The sequence below is a fragment of the Styela clava genome, chromosome 10 (assembly GCF_964204865.1).
Source record: "Styela clava chromosome 10, kaStyClav1.hap1.2, whole genome shotgun sequence".
In the NCBI taxonomy this organism is placed as follows: Eukaryota; Metazoa; Chordata; class Ascidiacea; order Stolidobranchia; family Styelidae; genus Styela; species Styela clava.
In genome coordinates, this window is record NC_135259.1 from 14,186,431 (window position 1) to 14,202,926 (window position 16,496).

Sequence of the window (16,496 nt, forward strand, 5' to 3'; positions counted from 1 at the left end):
AATATATAATTATTAGATACAATGTTGATAAATTCTCAATAATACGGTTCCGAGTTTTTTGAGTATATTTTATATGATTTCTATACTTCTAATAAAGATTGAAAAAAATTAAGATAGCCTATTCTACATAGTCATGAGGTTAACTAATTAATCATATTAATATGATATTGGCATAAAATATTAAACTTTTTGCTTCTTCTATACTCGACCCTGACTTGTAACCTGAGGCAACGTATATCACAGACTAATTAGCAATCTAATAAGCTTTCTCCTATTGCGTGATAAGTATGCAGTCCTACATTATTGGGTCGTAAACACATATAAATTTACTGCTCACCAGAAGCATCTGAAATATCAACATTCATTGCTTTTGCAGTCGCCATATATTTTGCCACTTCGTCGATGTTGTCAGGTGAAACGTAATCTTCGGGCAAGCTGTCGTGCTGAAAAAACGATGCAGATAATAGATATCACCAGGAAGCAATCTTGTGAAACCGAATTTCTAATGCTTATTGGTAAATTGAGAATTTCGATTTAAGAAATTAAGCTGATATTTTCATATTATCGAAGAGCCAGGATCTTGATTTGACACATCCCGAACTCGGTAGCAATTTGAATCTTGGTACCTACTAAGTTTAATGAGTTGAAGTGGATTCAGAGTCGCATGAAACTTTTTTTAAAAAATCAGGAGAAGAGTTCAAATTAAATAATATTTACTTTTGATTAATATGAAGAACCAGCTGTTTCACTGATACCGAATTGCATTTTCTATGCAATAAAGGGTCTACTCTGAATGTAATTAATGATTTATAATAGTACGAGTGATAAAAGATGCAAATCGCGGTCTCTTTATATACGTGATACTTGTAACGGTGACACTGACGAATAGCATCATTGGTAATAGCAATGGTTTCTTATCATTAGGTTTGGTATGAAAAAATGGGGGTTTAACCGACCATTTGGAAGATAATCGGCAAAATATTTATGATATAATTCTGGGTAATTGTTTGCACCTTTAACATTAGCGGTTTTGATTCCAATTTATTTGCTCCAACTCTTTCTAAATTCATTCTTCCGATCACAGAACTGCTCACACGGCGTCTGTATCCTTGATTGGTGGGAGGTGCAAGATGAGAACCTGGCTGAAGGTAGAATTTAAAACAAATGGCGGGCATGAAAGCATAAACTTTGAAGTGTAAAAACAACATAAATTCATGATATGTACACTAGAACCATGACAGCGTGAGCAAATAATTGGACATACGAGTGATATTTGAAAATTTCATAAAATATCACCAACTGAAGTTGCCAAGCGGCAAGACTTAGTTAACAAAAAGATAGAAACAGAAAACTATTTTCGATCATTTTTAAAACATGGAAAATATGTTCACCTAATACCAAAGAGAATGAAAATGTGGATCAAAATCGAAGCCTAAATTCTATAGCCGTGTTTCAATGGACGCAAACACCAACAGCAGTTTGTTTACATAACTAAATTAATCAGATATCCCATGTGTCAGGAACATCTTGTCCACTGTGCATACATAATACCAAAGATCACAAGGTGCAACAGAGGTGCAGATCACCAAACTGTAACTGTGTCTCACATGGATGGCATTATGAAGTCAAAATCCATTGTTGTATGGATTGCTGTGGGTAATAGCCCTCAGAGAAGCACGCCAGACAAAATTTTAATGTACTTACCGATTGGCCAACGTTATTTCTCTCATGTCCATCGGCGGCTGATTTTCGAGTGAAAAACGAAGAAGATGACGAGTTACTTTTCGAGAATATAGACTGAGTGGACTCACCACCAGGCACAGTACCGGTAGACTTCCAGGAGGGCGGTGTCGCCTGTGAAAATGAGAAGAAAAAAAACGTTACATTTTTACATACGTAAATGAATAGAAACCGCACAAAACTGGTAGATTTTTTCTTCAGTTAATGAAGCAACAACACACCACATACAGTACAGCAATAATTGCCGCCTGATTTAAAACACGATACAACAATCATCGCTGGTCTGCAAATTTTAAAACAACAATTACATTGAATTGCAAGTCATATTACACATATTATGCAGAAGAACTGTTACCTCCGAATTTACTTCATTAAGTTTTGTTGTAGAGAAAATAGCTGAATTTCGTCCAACTGTCTTATGAATAACAGAAGATGAAATGTTTTTTGATAAGCGAAACTGCTTCGCGATAGCATCATCTGTGGTTCCAGTTATTAGAACCTGCAAAATTTCCATTGTTGAAGTGAGTAAGGCGAATTCTTCGGATATAAAATCCGGGTAAAGTTTTGGTGACGAATTTTGTAATAATATAAACTTGTCAAAATAGGGGAAGGAGCTACCAACATAACCATCTAATCATTGAGCTGATAAGACCTAAAACCTGAACACAGGTAGAAATATTTTGTCGACTGATTCGCATAGTTTCTGTCGGTAACTGACTGAACAAGAATAAACACTTAGGATACTGTTGTGTATTGGATCCTTGTTAAACCAAAAGCAATCCAAATTTGGCTTGGATGTGTGAGAAGATTGCTGCAGCTCTCGCATTTGCAGGTATGTTACGTTATTCTGCACAATCCATGTTCCAGTACTGACCAGGTATAGTAATAAACAAGATTCCGCCAATGTCGATTGTCTCTTTTCCTCTGATTAAAAAGTAATTATTTTGAAACAATTTTCATATTATTCGAACCAACCTCATTTATCTTCGTTTCAAGATAACATGCACATGCTTCATGAAGTGATTTTCTCTGGCTTTCGAGCCACAGATCGTAGGCTGTTTCACGGACGAGAGAGTTGATGAACATGAGTTGTTCACATCTGTAAAGACATCGAGAAGAGGAGTTAAAGAAATGAGGGCATCTGATAACAAATTGCAGTGCAGCCCGCAATCATAAAACCGATTGCAAAAATCAAAAACGTCCTAAATGTTACTCGTAACAATTCCAAATAGTAAACCAACTTTTTTTTACCTTGCTGCAATATCTTCCTCCGCTAATTCTCCTGTATAGTTATGTTCCTCGTCGTCATCCTCGTCATGTTTTAAGTTTGCTCGACAATCACAAGTAATTCCATGGGATGGACGACCGAGCTGTTATTATTAAAATTGAAAGGTTGGAGCAAAGGCAAGTTGAATTGCCACTTGTAAAAAGTTCCACCATGAAAAGCCACCTGATGAGAGCCAGGATAGGTGTTAAATTTGGTCTGGGTAGGATTTTATAATGAGAAACTAACTTTCCGAGGAAAATATTTTCTGGGTGGATTTTTCGTGGGAGTAATTTTCCTAGCACCAAAGCGAAAGGCTTCAAAGAAGAATCATTAGAGCAGTACTTTACTGTGACTACTTTCGATTCACCATATGATCTAACTAACAGAATCCGTGGTTAGCAATATAATTATTCGGATGAAAATAAAACAGAGTATATTTGGTAAATAACATATTCTTCATTACCAGACCAAAATAATGAAATGTTGCTAATTATAAAAAAAAAGGGGACACAGAAAAACCAGTCTAGATTTCAATTGTGAAAACTCATATTGGAGGCCTGAATTAAAAACGGGAAGATCAGAGTCAGAATAGATGTGTCTGCGCTGAGGAACTGCATAAAAACTGCAGTTACCACTTCAATAACTCCGAATGCAATTGGCGATATCAAATTTCGTACACACGGAATTCTAAATAATGAGATAACAACACAAAACGGAAGAGCATATCAACAATAAGTATTAGAAGAAAGCACAAGTAAGAAAAAGAGAGAAATCGGAAGCTATAGGAGAGAATGAAAGAGCATGAGAACAAAAAGAAAAAGGCAAGTGAAAATACTCCAACTCACACTTTTCTGAGTCTCCAGTGTCTCCTTTGCTGTCATAATGGAAGCGCATTGAAACACGCGGAGTCTCATTAACTGAAATATCGATTGTTGGAATTTATCTTTTTGATAACCAGGAACAACTGACGTGAGCATCTTCCTTGAAAAATTTTCACCGATGACTGCAGCACATTTTACAATCAACTGATCATATTGCATCATTCTGTCTAGTCTACATGCAAATAATAGAAACTAATGTTAAATGGAGTCATAAAAGTTGATGATGTCATTTGGGAGGCAGAATTTTAATATATTATGCAAATAATTTTTTATGTAATGCGTATATTATGTCTACAAATATTGATGATTTCTCTATTAGTTGAGATTGTGCGATTTTTAAGGATATGACTACAATACTGAATTGTATAAATTAGTTACATGTTTTCAATATTCTCTATTACAAAAAATTTTTTAGCTATGTAAAGTCAATACAAACTGAAATATTGTTTTAAAGTAATGAATTCCAAAGTTTTTATACAACGTTTTCACGCCTTCAATACGAAAAAGTTTCCTACAAGTGGCCTCTAAGATGTAAGAAGATACTACTTTTATTGAAAGTACAGGATTCTTTTTAAGTCGGTATTGCCTACTCAACATAATTGAAGTTCTTGGGAAATAACTATGTATTTGAAATGCAAAATTCTAGATTTAAAAAACAGTTTGGATACGAACATCCCAAGTAATAATAAGTCACAAAGTGCAAAGAATTTACATAATCATTTTCGTTTTTTTTTTCTTCATATTTTTATAGTTACACTTTCATACTTTTAAAATAGACAAATTACTTACCTTGCCAAAGCCATACCCCTAATAGAAGCGGGCACAGGAAACTTGTTAATGTCAAAGCCAGGCTTTATGATACATTCCTTCAGTTGTTTAGCTTTGTCCATTTGTTTAGCTTGTAGATTTTCTGTTGATTCCTTCAGTTTGCTCTTGCTTTGACTTTTCAAAAACTCCAACAGAGCTGTTAGATGTAAGTACCATATAGTTAACTTGAACAGGGTAGAAAATACCAATAAATCATTAGTTGAAGAAGCAGAAGAATAGAAAGAACGATTGAACAAAAAATCTAGCCTCTAATTACCGAGCAATATGCACGCATCTGGGAAATGTTTATAAGAACATTGCTCAGCTAATTAATATCTTATCATACATTAAGATTTGAAAGTTTGGAAATATATCAACACTCACTTGTGCTACTTTTGTGCCAAGGCATCTTATCTGCCCAAGAACTCATTCGACCCATTTTGCCATGTCGGGCCTCCTGTAAAATTTGAAAAAGGAAAACATTTATTCAAATGCAATTATTTCTTGATCTACTGACAAAGCCATTTAGAAAAAAATACTATCGTTACCGTTTTACTCGATGAGGTATGTGTGAAAAAGTCTTCGTCGACCAAATCCTCTAACACTTCTCTTGCATTTGAAGGCAAATCTTGGAAAAAAATTAATATATCGTAGATATGTAGATATAATATGTAGTACGTAGTATAAGGTATGTGGGTTGTCATAGGATATTGGTTGTGTATAAAATCTATATATAAACACCTATCCCTGCGATGAAAGATTGATTTTTTTCTATTTGGTTGAAAATTTACGTTGAGAAAGAAAATCGCTGTGATATTCATCCTAACTCGGGGTTTCTCAACTATAAATTCGGTTAGAGATATGTTGTAGCAAATGGCATCTGGTGTTACCGAATAATCGAGTAATTCATATAGATGGTTTACCTCTTTTATCATCTTCTCTGTTGTCATCTTCCCGTTTTTCTATGTGGGACCTCTGATTTGGCTGGAAAAACATTCACCAATATAGAAAATGATTAGAAAATTTCAATATTCAAACGCTTTATCAAATTTAGGTAAGTAATTGTATGTAAGCTAAATAACTCGTTGAATTTCTAAGCATTTATACTAATGGTGGCCTACTAATTATAGAGTCTAATTCTGTGTATATCCTAAAACAAAGAGATTCTCAACTTTTTTCTATTTGTGAGCATTTGAGTAATAAAACAAATAACCCGAACACAGCGCAATCTGACACCAAATTGAGTTGTAATATATTGAATGAAAGTCAACAATTGCTACACATATACAGAACATTTAAAACTAATACACCCACCTCGTGTTCATAAACGAATTCGTCAATAGGAGTTGAAGTTGAGTCACTCCTTTTCAAAACTTGATTTCCTTTTTGTTGGTGAAATGGGATGTCTGGTTGATAAATCGTCTCTGAATTATATAAAAAGAGACGAAGGCTCAATTATATGAATGAAAAGCTGTACTATCAACGTAAATTAATACTAGTTGCCGTGCTATCGCTAATAAATGAGAATTGATTGAATTGAATTATTTATCAAAAGTAGGGCAAAACAATGAGTTGAGCGAGGCCAGAAAAAATTTAGAAAAAAAATCTCCAAGATAACGCCATCATTAATCACTGATAATTGAAATCAAAAACCATTGAGATAATTTGTCATCAGCAACGTGTATAGATATTCATCAAAATCATCCACAGGTCCACTTCCTGTCCATTTATGTTATGATCGCAACATAATTTATTTTAATTACCTTTTTTCTAGTTATCGAATATAAAGTTCGCCCATATACTGGCGATCAGTGTCTAAGAGCATAAAATCATAAGAATATTTTACACTGGACGTAATATGGGATTCTCTCATAGAGCACAGAAAAACGCTGTGTGTAAGCTGTAGCATGAGTATTACAACGATAAATATTTTCACAAACCCCTGTCAAAGTTTCTCTTTGTAAATGTGGGATCAACGAGGGCAGTTTGATGAGATTGTTGAAATCCTCGACTTCTTGAGAGTGGGACGATTAAGATTAATCCAGCCTTTTGCATTTCTTGTAGTAACTGTTCACACCATCCTATAAAATAATTTTGTATTTAAATAGATACTCATCAGATACGATTTGATGTTATTGTATTCATATAGAAATATTCGTCGCATCGGTTGAATGCTGGGTCTCATCCCTCTACTGTCAGTGACTCCCCTAGCTGAACAAAAAAATTTTCATGGCGAAATTTGAGATCTGAGGAATTCACTGCCTTACGGTTATTTTTCAAATCATATTCAATTGAACAGCTTTAAATCTTACGCCAATCTTACGGCATTTCGTGGTCGCCTATCGCGCTCGCTGGTAAGTGAATGCACTTTACCTTTGATTGATCAAATTCTCAAAAATGTGTTAATTTAGCCTCAAATGGTGAAAACTAAAGTAGAGAGTTAACTTTTTGAAGACGAAATCGATCCGAAATTTGAAAGTTCAAGTTCGAACACGAGACAACATAGAACGAATTCGCTGTCTAATTTAAGCAGAAACCAAGTTCTAATCATAAATGCTACAGAGGTAATGAGCATTAATCAGAAAATCAATTGTGGAAGAGCTTTTAAAACCAAAGCAACGCAATACCTTTCTTTCTGTGATAATTTGATTTAGATCGAAATGCATCCAATATTAAATAATAATGAATCAACGAAAGCACGCCTACACGTAGTCCAAACAACATAGGTTTTGAGCCAATGTATAGTTTTTAATGCAAACACTTGGGAAAAGTATTATTCTACAAAACATAAATACATAGAAAATAATTCCTTACGTGGAACTCCATGACTTCTCTCAATAATCAATCTTTCAAGCTCTTGAGGAATTCTCTGAACTTTGAGAATCTGACATACCAGTGCTCCCATGTAATCATTAGGTAGACCACCAAGTTTGAGGAACATCGTCTTCGGATGGCACAGTATCTTTAAAAAACGGAGAACCGTAGTGAGTCTTTTGCTCAAGTCGACACCAGGGTTTAAGGGTATAGGGTTGTTAGACGGTACTCCCGTAGTGTGTGTACCGGCATTACCAGTTTAGGGTTAGGCCTTAATTTTGTTCCGATTTATCTTGTTTAAGTGATATCACGAGTTCGGGGACTGTCTGTGTTAGCTAGTGAATACCCCCCTGCCCATACGTTTCAGTCGCTTTACACAACTTGGAGTAAAGTAGGCGAACAAAATTAGTTACCTCCATATTGGTACGCATACTTCTGGAGTGCCGGTTAGACTATGCCTTATCCCTACAAATGAGGTAGATTATATGTTCATATTTCCATAAAATACTGTGCCCAAAAAAGGATTAAGTTCTTGATATCCACCTGCTTGGCGTGATCGCATGGTGGTTTATCCGGACTAAAAGGTCTCAATCCTAGAACACATAGAGCACGAGAATCTTTCGATAGAGTTGTGATAAATTTCCAAGATTCTTTATCGATATTTTGAGCATCATCTAGCGCGAACATAACGAATTGATTTCCGGCAACTTTGTGAACGATTTCTACGACCAGTTTATGCATCACACGAGTTCGCTCATCGGAGTTCATGCGTAATACCTAAAAAAAGAAGCTTGATAAATCTCAATAAACTCATAATGAACATTTGCTAATACTATTCCTGCTCGAGCATAACTGGGTTCAAATGTCAAAAATTGTTTATACTGAATCATACATACATCGTAGCATGACTTCGCAAAATATACGTGGAATCTACAATGATTAGACTTTACAACCTAAAATGTTTAGGTAGCGATCATTTGAAACATATTTTTCACAAAATTTCTTCTATCTGTAAAATATTGCTATGTAAGTAGAACAGAAATACTTTATTAGAATAGGCAGATAGATGTGAATATGGCACTTGATAACATTAGTGAAACATTTAAGATTTTAAAATCAGAAATGAAATAAAATAAGTCGATAATTAATTAATTTATGCCTCAAAATCAAAATTACTAATTTTCAATCAAATTCCATTTTATTCCAGTAAAATCATAAATTCCATTACATTTCATGAATTAAATTATTGTATGTTTCATTATTTTGCTCTAAGAACGGATTTAGTTCAGTTTAAATCGGAGTGAATTATAATATAGAAATTTATTCTTCAAGTTTGGGGATCTGTAGTTAGTAGAGGAATACTTTTTCGTTCAATTTGATACACATGCTATACCTCGTCTGAAGCTTGGAAGTCAACAGCTATGATATCATTGAGAACACACAGTAACGGTACATCAGTTGGATTTGTGGCACAAAGTAAAGCTTGTTCTCGTACTGTTTGGTCTGTGTAACCTTGTATACCAAGTAGTAACTCTATGAGTGTTTTCAGGGTAAAATATGGCATTTTTGCATCGTTGATTGAAAGAGGAAACGCAACGACCCGTACACCTTCTTTTAAAGCTCTCCACTGCAATGAAAAAGTATATATATTGTATATAATGACATTTTATGATGCTACTTTCTTGTGAAAAAAAAGAAGTCTTACCTGGATTTCTTCCATTACTCTGGATTTGCCATAACCAGCTTCCCCTTCGAAAACTATCACTCGGCGTTGTGACCCAAGCTTCTATAAAGCAAAGGATATACAATAAACAACTACAGAAAGTTCCCTGAAAAGTACATCGATGCAATTTTTCGTACACCCATGATAAGGAACGAATCGTTAAAAATGGTAAAAGGCATATTTCTTCTCCATAACATAGGTTGATTGAAATGTCAAACAATTTCCAGATATACATACTCGATTTGTCGTCAAATGCTTCAGTTCGTGCATGAATAAGTTGACTTCCTCTTCACGCCCTATCAAATAATACTCCGGCTCTATAAGAGATGTTTTACCGATGGGTTTTCTTGAACCTGAGATGGAAATCAATTTTTTTATAATAAATAATACAATAATCACTAGGTAATTAAAATTATAATGATCTTCCTGGTGTGATTTATTATTTTCGAAATAAGGTCCAAAATGCTTCCAGAACTCACTGAGAGATGGAATCAAATGTGAGATTGCAAGTCAGTACTATTTATAGGGCAGTAAAGTGAACATATCCCGTTTATATGGTTGCACAATCATATATCGATTAACGGGATACTTGAAATTAAAAAAGAAGTTAATGTGAATTTCAAGTGTAGAAATCTCGAGAATCTCACATTCATCCCAACCACGAGTTGTTATCGAGTGGCCACTGAAAATAAACATGGATGTTCTAATGCTAAAATATCTGCATAGTTACCGTCCTAAAGCATCCATTGCTAGACAAATGGCTAAGACTCATCTGCATATAGTATACAAATAGCAACATTATTTGTTTCAATGTGGCAAATCATTTCAACAACAAATTTAATTTATTACCTTCTGTATATTCATGAACGGTAACTTCTCCGCAACCCTTCATCGCTTTATATGGAAGTTTTGTAAACATATCTTTTGACAACTTGGAATCTTGAAATGTTTCGATATCACAAGATACAACACCAGGATAATGCATCATCAATCGGGCAGCTAAGTTTACCTAAACAAAATAGCTTGGTATATATATATATTATATATAGTTGGGTAGAGATTTTCATAATTAGACAAATTTATTTATTTGACGGTATTCAATCTTCAAAAAGCTAAATTTTTGGGACAAACATTATTACCCTGTTCAAAAAATTAATTAAACAAACATCACTCTCTTGCCGGTTTTAATCGGTTTTATTAGAGAGCAAGCCTTTATGTTCTAAAAACGACTGTAGAATGAATGAAGTTCAATATTTAATGTCCAGTTCCCTTTGATTTTCTGGCCCCTAGCATGGCTGGTATTGTTGAACCGAAGACGAAAAGAACATTAATATTATTTGAAAAATTCATGGTTTATATCTTTGGTAAATAAATTTTAAAAATAAATCTAAATTTTGTATGTAGTTGTAAGAAATTTCCACAAATTTCCTCGAAATGCAGGAGGGACGCACAGAATGCGTTGGCGGGTAGCTTGCGGCTTGCGGGTCACAGTTTGCCCATCCTATAGGGCTAGGCTATTTGTGTAACCAGAAAGATGCCGGAACTTCCCAGAAAAATATGAGATACAGTTTACATTACGAACAGTTAATTTTTTTAATTTTAAATAAAACAGCGATAAATTCAACTACTAAATCGATCTATAGTAACCTATTCTTAATTTATTGAACCTTTTGTCCAATTACTGTATATTCGTGTCTTTCTTCATGTCCTATTACACCACAGAATACAGGACCTGTTGTAACTCCAATCGATACGAAACTGAGCGTGGGCAGTTGCTTCAGCTCCTATAAGATATAAGTACAGAAGAAATGTGTTAACATTTTAATTTTATTCCAGCATGTGCTGCTGGTGGATTTGGAAAACCTAATACATGAAAAACTTAATTTCCTGTTTGTTATGCGCTTAAACGGATTTTTAGGTTTGTTTGCAGATTCTATGATTCTCAAAATGGTTACTGATCGAAGTTGCTATTTTCCCAATGCCATGTATCCATTGAAGAAAGTCATTGGACCACCGGAGTACGCGATACACTTAAAAGCAATATAAAAAGTAACCTTGCATATTTTGAAAGAAGCTTGCAATGCATTCGCAGGTTCTTCTTCGTGTTTATCTCCCGGTAAACCAAATATGACAAGAAATGTGCAGCCTTTGTCGAACATGAAAATCTTATTGAGAGAACCCTGAAACATACAAAAAGTTTGATTTCCAAATGAGAATACCAAATGCTTGTAATATCAAGGATGAAAAGTTGTAAAGGCGGTACTATTTACCTGCATATCGGAAGTGCAATTGTACACAGTGTCAAAAGCTGCTTGCATATTTTGACATTGTATGTCATGAAACCGGCGATCTCGCTCGTTGAGGTCAAAAGCCATGTTGATAAATGCAATCGAGCATTGCCTCATTTCCGACAGAAACTTCAATGGCTGGTTGTCGTCGAGCTTTCGTTGGACGACATTGGTGACATACTTGCGCATTATTTCCTCCCTCTCGTGACTAGGTTTCAGCCGAAGTGCTATTCTGATAATACTTTTGTTGGTTGAAATAATCCGACTATTACCGTCGGGGAGATCGACATATTCGTGCCAATTTTTTCTAGGGTCGTGACGAAGATAACGAACAAGCCCGAATCTGTCACCCAATGGATCATAAATGATGTTGTCTCTCTCAGCCAGTTCTAACGCATTTGGTGACAAAACGACTAAACCCGCAGCACAATATTTTTCAGCAGCGTTGACTTCACCAACTGGGCGGCCAGCCATTACAAAATACCTAGAAGGCAATAAAATTTTGTATATAGCATATATAAGCATTGAAAACTAGGTTCAGACTGCTTATAACACTTTATTTATACGTTTCTGTTTGCCCATACTTCCACCAGCATCCTTTTCAGACTACGTTTAGTTGGACGATGACAGACTTATGTAAAATGTTCGTTTAGTTACTGATTTCTCTATTACATCATACTGTTACTAGTAAAGCTTAAACAAACTACATTTTCTCACCTGCATGCTTCATTCCCCACAAATGTGGAATAAATCTTTCCAGCAGAAATTGCTATTTTCACTCTCAGCTTCACGCCTACGTCGGTCATCTGATTGTCACATTTTTCCTGAATGTTCAAGCTACATCTCACAGCCTGAGAAATGGCATAGCAGAGGTATCTTCTTTCTGTTACTTTCCAAACAGCTAAAATGGCGTCACCAGCAAATTTAAGAATATCCCCTCCTAACTGAAGTATGTTTTGCACGATTTTACCAATGTAAGCATTGAGAGTGACGGTAAGTGCGTCAGTCCCCTTTTCGCTAGACTGTGTATATTTCTCTGTTAGTGCAGTGAATCCAGAAACATCAGCAAAAAGTAAAACACCATCAAATTTATGTACATGGGGAATCTTTCCAGGGGTCCTATCAAAAACGACCAGATCCGGCACGTGAGACACTAGTTTCCGTTCTGCATTGTTTTGAAAGGTGCCACTTTCGACGCCTACAACAGATGCTTTCCATTTTCCAGCCATGTGGCCTAAGCTAGTATCCGAAAGTTTTACATACTTTGGCCAATCCAAGCATTTCTATCAGCGACTAAACGGCGACGTTCTGTGCTCAAAATGCTTTACCGAATCTACTACACAATAAATTCCCCGCCAAATAATTTTAGTGAATACCAATTACTAGCTTTATGACAAAACAATGCACCTGGTGAACGCGAACCAGCTGGAAAACATCTATGATGTAATAATATCAGACACAGCTGATAACCAAGATTATGTTTTGAAGATAAACTACCAAATGACACCAATCGGCGAGCACGGAATGGAGCCGTTGCCGGAAGGAATTTCTCTTGAAAGATTCCATGCAAATGAAGAAGTAGATGAGGCGCAGGTAAGAATTCAAATATACTATCCCATGTTTGTAATGATATTCAATCGCCAATTTGTGGCACGGCCGTATGGCCTGTGTTTAACTTCAAAATCGAACCGTGTAAAACTTCGGACGTTTTGCGATTCACTAATTCACTCTCGGAACAGCCATTTAGATTTCTTCCTCATTCTTCTGGCTGTTCGAAACATCGGTTCTTCGAATTTGATAAATGATAGATATTGCCGGTACGGCAGTGGACAATTTTTACAGAAAAGTGGGGCTGATTGATTTAGCAATGATTAACGGATCAAATATCAACCACCTAGATATTCTTATGCAATCAGTTCTACAAAATGCACTGAGAAAAAATGACATATTATATCTAGGTATACTAAAGTATTTATTACGTTATAAACTAATAATTGTTACAGAAAATTGCTCGAAAATCATCGTCTCTCTCTAGCAGCATTACAACATGTTCATCTCTTGGAAATTTCTGCAGAATATGCCATGAGAGCGACGAACCTCTGATAATCGCTTGCAAGTATGTTCTCAATTTTGAACCATGGGGAGTTTAAAATATATATAGTTTATTATCAATCTATGCTGATTTAAGATACATTTTAGTGCTGTCAATCTCATTTTACTCTTGGTGGCTCGGATTGGCTGTGAAATTTAGTAATGCGTGGGGTAGGGTGTAACTTGACAAATAGCCAAGATTGATTAGGTGGGGTTGTAACGAGAGCTATAATTTGAAATTAAAAGCGACTACAGAAAAGACCTTTCAACTACTTATAAGAATGACTAAATTCTGCATTGAGTTGAGTCAAGATAATATGTCTTGACATTTGGCCCTACTTTACATCTTAGTACCATTTTAATCAAGATAATTCATCTATGTTGTTGTGGTACGAAACATATGTTGGAAAATTATAAAGAATTTTATTGAAGATGAGTGAATGTATACTATTTATTTACTCTGTTGTATTCTCTCTGATCGCTCTTGAATTTTTATTTATTTAGATGTAGAGGATCAATTGCGTTCACTCATCACAAATGCTTGGTAGAATGGCTTGTCAGATCTGGAAAACCTCAATGTGAACTGTGCGGAGAAGATTATCTTTTACGAGTCAAAAGCGCCCACGGATGGCTAACGGTTCGGGCTATGGAAATTTTAGCAAAAACTTTCATAGTTACATGAGCCTAAAATATCTAATAAGTTGGCCCAACCATATTGCTAGACAAGACCCAAACGGCAGTTAACAGTATGAGTGTACAAATATTTTCAAAATATAAATATGTAACCAGTTGGACGTCCCGTATGCATGAAAGTGTTCGTTTGAAAAAAGGCGACAAGGAGAACCTCTAGAGTATGATGATAAACGGTGCTATATCGTATTTTCAGGCAGAAGTACGGTCCATCTCACCTGTGCTATAATGTTGTACGCAATCCTAATAACTTACTTATACAAACATATCAAACAAAACAAATAGACATAAGCAAATTGAATCTGGCGATACGAGAACTTTCTGTTAACATAACACCTCATTTTGAGAGTTAGATAAACAACCATTGGCACGACATGTCTGCCAAAGATTACGGTACAAATTAAGTAATGACCAAATATCATTTAATATTTAACATTTGTACATCCTGATTTCTTATATTGGTAGGGTCGTTTATCCCGAGTATAGGTAACCTATAGTGATGGGTCGAGTGTTTGTCCCTGTCTTAGCATAGCTATATATACAAAAGTACACAGTATTCACTTTCGGGCGATTTAATTAAATCAGCTTCATCAAAAACCGATATTACCGGGAAATCAGAAAGACATAAGTTTAATGATCGATTTCTCATGTCCAAATTGATTATTATCGAGATAAAATTTGCTATATATATTCAAAATATAAATTATTTGATATTGCCTCACTTCACTATTAAATTTACACATCAATCATTTGCAGATTCTCACTCAGCGGATGTCAAGTCACGATAAAGCTATGGTACTGGTTGGTTTGATATGCTCCATGTTTCTGGTTAGTACCACTACCTGGTTGGTTTGGTCAGCTTTGAGTCCAGAAAATGCCACTCAGAGAGCGAATGAACTTTTTCAAACATGTTATGCACTATACGGATTCATGGATGTATTCTGTCTTGGTAAGTGGACATTTGCTGGGTTAATTACTTTACTTGATACTATGTGTTACGTTACAAGCAGTGGTGGGATTCAGCCGGTCCGCACCGGTTCTATAGAACCGTCTCACGGAATTTTATGAGATCAGCGAACCGGTTAGCATTACTGGTTACTGTCAATGTTCTGTTTGTAACAGAACCGGCTGCGAAATATGACTTTAGTGAAAGAACCGGCTGACAAAAAATTTGAATCCCCCCACTGGTTATAAGGCTCATTGGTTAATTATTACTTATCGATCTTAAGATCGGTAAGTATGTTGATAGGTATTTGTCTGTCTGTTTGTTTGTTAGATGAACGCGATATCTCAAGAAGGCGAGGTTGAATCAGCTCCAAATTTTGCATATGCATTCATCATATCTCGGACCAAAAGCCTATTGATTTTGGATGAATTATGTCATATAATTAGCGAGGTATTAATTAATTAGTGATGGGACACGCGGTGTCACTATAAGGTCATGAATCGGAACCGCAGTCGCAGCCGCGATCGAAAAGTCTTCGGTCTCCGACCGATATTCTCATTTATATATTGTTGCTATTTCAATTGTCACAGGTATATTGATGCATGAAATACCACACTTGAGATTATTATGGAGACGTTTGAAACTTATCCGATACCAGCTTTATGTCTTGCCACATCCTAGCAGCAAAATAGGTACTTTGGCGGAAATCTCTACAAACACAGAAGAGATAACACTTCAGATGTCAGAGTATGTTCTTAATTCATTTTAGGTAGTGAGCTGTTAAATACGAGATAAGGTTACTTTGTTAGATTCATGTAAAAAGAATCATTTTATATGACTTCAACCCATATTTTTAGTTCTGGCGACGAGTGTGATCTGGAAAGTACTACACCGAATCCAATATCTGAAATTGTGAATAAACAGCCAAAGAATGACGACAAACATACTTCAGAAACTAATATGAATATTACAACAATAACGTAAAATTTACCAACTACTCATAATTGATTATTTACTATTTATTAATTTTTAGAATATTATACATAATATTATTTTATACGCCAATATTCGCGGGTAGTAATGTAATGAAAAATAAAATAACTGTATGAATTAACGCTCTCATTTTAGAGAACTGGGTTTATAGCAGCACATAGGTTTGAAATATTTTTTGTTGGAAACTCAAACTGCAATCACTGAATTTTTGCCCTTATACGATCGTATTATAACGGATTGTTGTTCTGAACTTCCG

At 35.3% G+C, this 16,496-nt stretch overlaps 2 protein-coding genes across 2 annotated transcripts in view; one reads left to right on the plus strand and one right to left on the minus strand.

Moving 5' to 3' along the window:
• The window catches only part of LOC120337938 (adenylate cyclase type 10-like), a 43,418-nt gene extending 30,540 nt beyond the window's left edge, over positions 1-12,878 (minus strand). The window contains exons 1-23 of the mRNA XM_039405846.2: positions 12,238-12,878; positions 11,503-12,004; positions 11,287-11,412; positions 10,900-11,016; positions 10,082-10,241; positions 9,470-9,585; positions 9,215-9,295; positions 8,903-9,136; positions 8,053-8,286; positions 7,510-7,657; positions 6,636-6,776; positions 6,010-6,119; positions 5,619-5,679; positions 5,244-5,323; positions 5,080-5,152; positions 4,678-4,852; positions 3,853-4,060; positions 2,992-3,110; positions 2,716-2,839; positions 2,096-2,239; positions 1,705-1,854; positions 1,014-1,142; positions 338-443 (exon numbers count right to left, since the gene is read on the minus strand). Of these exons, the coding sequence (XP_039261780.2) occupies positions 338-443; positions 1,014-1,142; positions 1,705-1,854; positions 2,096-2,239; positions 2,716-2,839; positions 2,992-3,110; positions 3,853-4,060; positions 4,678-4,852; positions 5,080-5,152; positions 5,244-5,323; positions 5,619-5,679; positions 6,010-6,119; positions 6,636-6,776; positions 7,510-7,657; positions 8,053-8,286; positions 8,903-9,136; positions 9,215-9,295; positions 9,470-9,585; positions 10,082-10,241; positions 10,900-11,016; positions 11,287-11,412; positions 11,503-12,004; positions 12,238-12,749 (3,850 nt within the window). The 5' untranslated portion in view covers positions 12,750-12,878. The remainder of the gene's footprint in view (positions 1-337; positions 444-1,013; positions 1,143-1,704; positions 1,855-2,095; positions 2,240-2,715; positions 2,840-2,991; positions 3,111-3,852; positions 4,061-4,677; positions 4,853-5,079; positions 5,153-5,243; positions 5,324-5,618; positions 5,680-6,009; positions 6,120-6,635; positions 6,777-7,509; positions 7,658-8,052; positions 8,287-8,902; positions 9,137-9,214; positions 9,296-9,469; positions 9,586-10,081; positions 10,242-10,899; positions 11,017-11,286; positions 11,413-11,502; positions 12,005-12,237) is intronic.
• Positions 12,879-12,984: 106 nt separating this feature from the next.
• LOC120338223 (E3 ubiquitin-protein ligase MARCHF4-like) lies at positions 12,985-16,316 on the plus strand. Its single transcript, XM_039406173.2, has 6 exons — positions 12,985-13,113; positions 13,524-13,636; positions 14,116-14,248; positions 15,058-15,250; positions 15,838-15,994; positions 16,105-16,316. The coding sequence occupies exons 1-6, from the start codon at positions 13,021-13,023 to the stop codon at positions 16,229-16,231; spliced, it is 816 nt and encodes a 271-aa protein (XP_039262107.2). The 5' UTR covers positions 12,985-13,020; the 3' UTR covers positions 16,232-16,316.
• Positions 16,317-16,496: the final 180 nt, after the last annotated feature.

Coding starts and splice junctions, on each gene's coding strand:
- LOC120338223 (XM_039406173.2), top strand. CDS start 13,021: ATGACACCAATCGGCGAGCACGGAATGGAGCCGTTGCCGGAAGGAATT. Junction 13,637..14,115: donor CCTCTGATAATCGCTTGCAA/GTATGTTCTCAA, acceptor TTATTTATTTAG/ATGTAGAGGATCAATTGCGT. Junction 14,249..15,057: donor GCGCCCACGGATGGCTAACG/GTTCGGGCTATG, acceptor AATCATTTGCAG/ATTCTCACTCAGCGGATGTC.